Here is an 8241-nt window from a genome sequence, read left to right on the forward strand (position 1 = left end):
TTAATGAACAAATAAAATCAGTTTATTTCAGTACAAACTTCACTTTCATTCTATAACTTTACAGTAACACTCGTTTGAGTTACACCTTTTTTTTTTAAACACTCATGAATTTAAACATCTCTGACCTTCAGAAATTCAGACTAATGAATATAAAACATGACATCTAAATACACAAGATTCCAGTTTGTCCTCCTGAACCACATCATGGTCGCTGCAGAGTGCACTAGTTTTAACATTTTATACACAGTGGAGGGAGTTTACTACACATCCCATAATGCACTGGTGGAAAGGGTGTATGGTTTGGGACACGCCCACAGTGAGCTGGTCCCGGTGACGTGTTTGTAGTATGAATGTAATTTTAGTGATGCAGCACGTTTAACACTGGACCCAAAGCCGCAGTTTGAGGTGAGGTTTCGACACAGGAACCTTTAACAGAACCCCAGCACGCTTTTCACAAACTTTGGAGGGACATTTCTGCAACCAAAGACATTTTTTGGAGCCCAGAAACCTTCAGAATTTTTTTTTTCAAACTTGCATGTTTCAGGAGCCCAGAGATTTTCTTTTCTGGAATCAGGACACTGCGTTATGGACATTTGAATGTGATGTGCACTGGGATCAGAGTGGAACAGTCAGCAAAGTTCACAGTTTTTGTTTTTCCCCATGTGGTGTGATGGAAACGTTGCAGGAGTGCGTGCAGAGCAACTTCATTTTACTTTATCCTGTGAATCTGAAAAGTTCCTAAACTGCACCGTTCGTTCCACCAAAGAGTTTATGAAATGATTTATAAACAATGACAATATCAGGAAAATAACTACCATTAAAAAGCAGTGCTGTGGGGGGGGGTTATAAGCCCTGCCCCTCTGGCCAGTGGGGCGTGGTTGTGGGCGGAGACAGGCTGAAAGACTCGCAGACGAAGGCTCTGCACATGGGGCAGTGCTGAAATCTCCCCACACACTCGTCACACACACACGCATGACGACATGGTAACAACACGCGGTTCACTGCTGCATTCTGACACACCACACAGTCCCGCCCTACAACTCCTGTCCACGCCCCCTCTTCGTCTGATCCCGCCTCTTCCTCCTCCAGTTCTTTTTCAGTGGGCTGTGCCTCTTCCTCCGTAGGGGTGGGGCTTGTGTCATTAGTGGACATGAAGAGTGGCTGTGAAGGAAGAGAGCGATGTTGGACATGTTCAGATTTTATTCTCTGAGAGGGAAACAGTGAGTGAATCCAGTCAGCATGTGATCACCTTCAGGTCGAACATGTTTCCATCAGCAGTCAGCAGGATGTGGAACAGGATCCTCGCAGGAAGGCGGTACTTATCATCAGGAACATGAACAACTGTAACACTCACCACCTGCAACAGCAATCATCACCTACGTTATAACCATCATCACCTCCATCACAACCATCACCATAACCATCACCACCATTACAACCATCATCATAACCATCACCTCCATTACAACCATCATCACCATCACCTCCATTACAACCATCATCACCATCACCTCCATTACAACCATCAATATCACCACCATCATCATAACCATCACCTCCATTACAACCATCACCACCACCATCATAACCATCACCTCCATTACAACCATCACCATAACCATCACCTCCATTACAACCATCATCACCATCACCTCCATTACAACCATCAATATCACCACCATCATCATAACCATTACCTCCATTACAACCATCACCACCATCATCATAACCATCACCTCCATTACAACCATCACCACCATCACCTCCATTACAACCATCACCACCACCATCATAACCATCACCTCCATTACAACCATCATCATAACCATCACCTCCATTACAACCATCATCACCACCATCATCATAACCATCACCTCCATTACAACCATCACCACCATCACCTCCATTACAACCATCACCACCACCATCATAACCATCACCTCCATTACAACCATCATCACCATCACCTCCATTACAACCATCACCACCATCATCATAACCATCACCTCCATTACAACCATCACCTCCATTACAACCATCACCACCACCATCATAACCATCACCTCCATTACAACCATCATCATAACCATCACCTCCATTACAACCATCATCATAACCATCACCTCCATTACAACCATCATCACCACCATCATTATAACCATCACCTCCATTACAACCATCATCATCACCATCATCCAAACTATCACCTCCATTACAACCATCATCATCACCATCATCATCATAACCATCACCTCCATTACAACCATCATCATCATCATAACCTCCATTACAACCATCATCACCACCATCATAACCATCACCTCCATTACAACCATCATCACCATCACCTCCATTACAACCATCACCACCATCATCATAACCATCACCTCCATTACAACCATCACCTCCATTACAACCATCACCACCACCATCATAACCATCACCTCCATTACAACCATCATCATAACCATCACCTCCATTACAACCATCATCATAACCATCACCTCCATTACAACCATCATCACCACCATCATTATAACCATCACCTCCATTACAACCATCATCATCACCATCATCCAAACTATCACCTCCATTACAACCATCATCATCACCATCATCATCATAACCATCACCTCCATTACAACCATCATCATCATCATAACCTCCATTACAACCATCATCACCACCATCATAACCATCACCTCCATTACAACCATCATCATCACCATCATCATAACCATCACCTCCATTACCACCATCATCATAACCATCTCCTCCATTACAACCATCATCACCACCATCATCATAACTATCACCTCCATTACAACCATCATCACCACCACCATCATAACCATCACCTCCATTACAACCATCATCATCACCATCATCTCCATTACAACCATCATCACCACCATCATCATAACCATCACCTCCATTACAACCATCACCATCATCATAACCATCACCTCCATTACAACCATCATCATCATCATCATAACCATCACCTCCATTACAACCATCATCATAACCATCACCTCCATTACAACCATCACCACCACCACCATCATCATAACCATCACCTCCATCATAACCATCACCTCCATTACAACCATCATCATAACTATCATCATAACCATCACCTCCATTACAACCATCATCACCACCATCATCATAACCATCACCTCCATTACAACCATCATCATCACCATCATCATAACCATCACCTCCATTACAACCATCATCATCACCATCATCATAACCATCACCTCCATTACAACCATCACCACCATCATCATAACCATCACCTCCATTACAACCATCATCATAACTATCATCATAACCATCACCTCCATTACAACCATCATCACCTCCATTACAACCATCATCACCTCCATTACAACCATCATCACCTCCATTACAACCATCACTGAAAACATCACCATAATGCTCTTGGTGAAGATGAGAATGTGATAATTATGAGGAAGGTGATGAGGGTGATGTCATCATTACCACTTTCACAACCATGATCATGATTTACAGTGTGAACAGAATGTGTGTGTGTGTGTGTGTGTGTGTGTGTGTTACTCACAATGTCGTAGGCCTCCCTGCCATCCGCGTTCGCTAAGGTGAGAACAGCGACTAGCGGATAGCGATCTCTTGGCAGGAATCCGAAATCTGTGACTCCGAGATCAGGGGGCAGCTGAGTGATGCACTCTGACCCCTGACCTTTCACCGTGCTGACATCACTGTTAAGGATAAACTCTCACAAGTGCTTAATAACCATCATAATTACACTTTATAATACTCACTGTTAATGAGTTAATTACAGTACAGACATTTAAAATGTGTTAATGAGTGTCGGGGAAGGAGAGCAGGAGGTGTGATAACTACAGTAAAGACGTGAAGGTGTTGCTGAGGCGTGTTAACTACAATCAGGTCAAGTGAAGATGTGTTAATGACGGTGTTAATGATGGTGGGATATGTGAGGGCGTGGTGGTGGGATATGTGAGGGCGTGGCAGTAGGATATGTGAAGGCGTGGCAGTGCAGGTATTGCCTCTGTAGAGCCTGTTGGAATAAGCGTGCTGTGTTCAGTCTCCGTGTGTATCGGTGTTCCTGCAGGGCAAACTGTAGAGCCTCAACACTGCAGCCCCAATAACAACTCAACACACACTCCTCTAAACAACACGGCCGCAGACACACACCATCTGAAAACACACACACACACACACACACACACACATTAACATGACAGGTCTCTCTGTGAGAGGGAGACACACAGACAGACAGACAGACAGACAGGTGTGGTGGTGTTTTACCCGTCACTGAGGCGAATGTGGTTTTGGTGTCGATCTCCAGAGAGAACGGATTGGGAACCCGAACCATCTTCTTCTCTGGAGCAGGAGGAAGAGCATCACCTTCATCTGAACTTCTCACAATCACCGGCACATCAAAGCCAAACCTACACACACACACACATATTTACAGTGGTGCTTGAAAGTTTGTGAACCCTTTAGAATTTTCTATATTTCTGCATAAATATGATCTAAAACATCATCAGATTTTCACACAAGTCCTAAAAGTAGCTAAAGAGAACCCAGTTAAACAAATGAGACAAAAATATTATACTTGGTCATTTATTTATTGAGGAAAATGATCCAATATTACATATCTGTGAGTGGCAAAAGTATGTGAACCTCTAGGATTAGCAGTTAATTTGAAGGTGAAATTAGAGTCAGGTGTTTTCAATCAATGGGACGACAATCAGGTGTGAGTGGGCACCCTGTTTTATTTAAAGAACAGGGATCTATCAAAGTCTGATCTTCACAATACATGTTTGTGGAAGTGCATCATGGCACGAACAAAGGAGATTTCTGAGGACCTCAGAAAAAGCGTTGTTGATGCTCATCAGGCTGGAAAAGGTTACAAAACCATCTCTAAAGAGTTTGGACTCCACCAATCCACAGTCAGACAGATTGTGTACAAATGGAGGAAATTCAAGACCATTGTTACCCTCCCCAGGAGTGGTCCACCAACAAAGATCACTCCAAGAGCAAGGCGTGTAATAGTCGGCGAGGTCACAAAGGACCCCAGGGTAACTTCTAAGCAACTGAAGGCCTCTCTCACATTGGCTAATGTTAATGTTCATGAGTCCACCATCAGGAGAACACTGAACAACAATGGTGTGCATGGCAGGGTTGCAAGGAGAAAGCCACTGCTCTCCAAAAAGAACATTGCTGCTCATCTGCAGTTTGCTAAAGATCACGTGGACAAGCCAGAAGGCTTTTGTTAGTTTTTTCTTTTTTATCAGACATCTAATTTTTTAGGTTTGTTTACCTGACATGTTTCGACGTACGACTGTCATCTTCCTCAGAGTGTCACCGGATGTTATTGGTGACGCATCTTTTATCAGCTGATGTTTCCGAAGGTGTGGCCTTCCTGTCTGGATTGACAGTAGAAGGTGTGACCGACCTGTTAATCCAGACAGGAAGGCCACGCCTTCGGAAACATCAGCTGATAAAAGATGCATCACCAATAACATCCGGTGACACTCTGAGGAAGACGACAGTCGTACGTCGAAACATGTCAGGTAAACAAACTTTTTGGTTTAAATGAGAAGCGTTATGTTTGGAGAAAGGAAAACACTGCATTCCAGCATAAGAACCTTATCCCATCTGTGAAACATGGTGGTGGTAGTATCATGGTTTGGGCCTGTTTTGCTGCATCTGGGCCAGGACTGCTTGCCATCATTGATGGAACAATGAATTCTGAATTATACCAGCGAATTCTAAAGGAAAATGTCAGGACATCTGTCCATGAACTGAATCTCAAGAGAAGGTGGGTCATGCAGCAAGACAACGACCCTAAGCACACAAGTCATTCTACCAAAGAATGGTTAAAGAAGAATAAAGTTAATGTTTTGGAATGGCCAAGTCAAAGTCCTGACCTTAATCCAATGGAAATGTTGTGGAAGGACCTGAAGCGAGCAGTTCATGTGAGGAAACCCACCAACATCCCAGAGTTGAAGCTGTTCTGTACGGAGGAACGGGCTAAAATTCCTCCAAGCCGGTGTGCAGGACTGATCAACAGTTACCGCAAACGTTTAGTTGCAGTTATTGCTGCACAAGGGGGTCACACCAGATACTGAAAGCAAAGGTTCACATACTTTTGCCACTCACAGATAAGAAATATTGGATCATTTTCCTCAATAAATAAATGACCAAGTATAATATTTTTGTCTCATTTGTTTAACTGGGTTCTCTTTATCTACTTTTAGGACTTGTGTGAAAATCTGATGATGTTTTAGGTCATATTTATGCAGAAATATAGAAAATTCTAAAGGGTTCACAAACTTTCAAGCACCACTGTACACACACACTTAATACCCCCCTCCACACACACACACACACACACACACACTCTGACCCTCCGAGCAGTGCTGCCGCAGTGAGGATGAAGCCCAGCGCGATGACGGTGATGTAAAACAGTGGAGAATATTCATACAGCTTCACTAACAACTCCGCCGCCATCACACCGGAAATACAACACTCACTCTCTCACACACTGCGGAACTGTCACAACACTGCACACTCCAGACAACACACACTTCCGGTTTAACGGCAGCTACGGTGGCCTCGTGGGTCAAACCTACTGAGCGCTGTGTAAACCCTGGAGCTGACAGGGCAGAGTGAAGCCATCCGGCCGCCATCTTACCACTCCCACCGCAGGTCTTTAAAGCCATGGATTCGATCAAATTTGCCCCAAGAATTTTTTTTATTTTGATTTTATTCGATCATAATGTAAAATGAAGTACAAAATACATTAAAATCAGGATTACACAAGAAAGCGCAAGCACTTATTTCCATTGTGGTCCCATTAAAACACATAAAACAGCAATGGCAACGTTATGATTTGACTTAATATTGACTCACTGTACTATGTAAATGGTGAAAATCTCATCTCATCTCATTTCATTATCTGTAGCCGCTTTATCCTGTTCTACAGGGTCGCAGGCAAGCTGGATCCTATCCCAGCTGACTACGGGCGAAAGGCGGGGTTCACCCTGGACAAGTCGCCACAGGTGAAATGTCCATCCACAACCTTTGACCTGACGGTTTGTACAGTTCACTGCTGCACATGCAGCCATTTTTATTGTAATTTTTCTCGGTAACTAAGTCAATAACTCGTCCAGGTCTGTGTAGCTTCCATTAGCCTAAATGACCGGCCCACTCTGAGATAGGAGTGGTAAGATGGCGGCCAGATGGCTTCACTATGAGTTCTCCAGGTTTTATATAGAGCTCAGCGGTCAATCAGCGTCCGGAAGTGACCGGAAGTTCCCTATGTTTCCACCTGGACCACGTGACCTGGTGTGTTATTTCCTCATGTGAAAGTCAGGTTTATTTATTAGGGCCTGAGCACCGGTCGGTGCGAGACCCTATTGTTTTTCGAAGGATTAATCTTATTTTTCTGCCGTGTTTGGCCTTATTTGAGGCATTTCCCATGCACGAAAACTCATTAAATTTGATACACACATCAGTCCTTGTCATCGCTACTCAGCCACAGACTTTTGGCCCCGGGTGTGGCCCAGGGACTTCATAGCGCCCCTTTTCCATTTCCCATTGAAATGAATGGGTAGAACTTTGGAATGATGACGTCATAAGGCCATTTGGAGTGAAATTACACATGGTCATTTCTAACGTACTCCTCGACGGTTCTTCATACTCATGTCAAACTTGGCAAACATGATGCCAAGATATTGCTGAATGTTGAACTTCTTGTAATATGATTCTGATACTCTTTAGCCGTTATGGGCCTGTCTGGTATAGCGCCACCAACTGGCCAAGGAAAGAACAGGGTTTTGAATATGTGTGTTTTGACACATGATGAATTTTAACATGCTCCTTCTAGACGGTTCATGAGATTCATGTGAAATTTGTTATACGTGATGCCAAGATGTCGCTGATCTTAAATTGCAAAGGGATTTTTGATATCTTGTAATATGTTGAAATGGCCTTATGATTTTAATATCTTGCCACATAAACAGGAAACATGTCAGAAAGCCACAGTGCATTGACTGTATGGTCGGACACTTCTTACTTCAATAGATATTATGATTATTATGATAACCTGACGCCCAATGGGCCTGCCTGTTATAGTGCCACCACCTGGCCAAGCAGGAAATGTGCCAGAAATTGGCAATGCCTTCACTGATCTGACACTTTACAAAATCTCATCTCATTATC

General features: G+C 43.5%; 1 protein-coding gene across 1 annotated transcript; it reads right to left on the reverse strand.

Annotated features, from left to right (window-relative positions):
• Nucleotides 1-6598, reverse strand: cgrrf1 (cell growth regulator with ring finger domain 1). The gene is made up of 6 exons (XM_060916207.1): nucleotides 6425-6598; nucleotides 4318-4460; nucleotides 4029-4206; nucleotides 3590-3734; nucleotides 1250-1357; nucleotides 1-1161 (listed from the first exon to the last, which is right to left on the reverse strand). The coding sequence occupies exons 1-6, from the start codon at nucleotides 6526-6528 to the stop codon at nucleotides 844-846; spliced, it is 996 nt and encodes a 331-aa protein (XP_060772190.1). The 5' UTR covers nucleotides 6529-6598; the 3' UTR covers nucleotides 1-843.
• Between the last annotated feature and the right edge of the window lie 1643 nt (nucleotides 6599-8241).

Source organism: Neoarius graeffei, chromosome 3 (genome assembly GCF_027579695.1).
Source record: "Neoarius graeffei isolate fNeoGra1 chromosome 3, fNeoGra1.pri, whole genome shotgun sequence".
Classification (NCBI taxonomy): domain Eukaryota; kingdom Metazoa; phylum Chordata; class Actinopteri; order Siluriformes; family Ariidae; genus Neoarius; species Neoarius graeffei.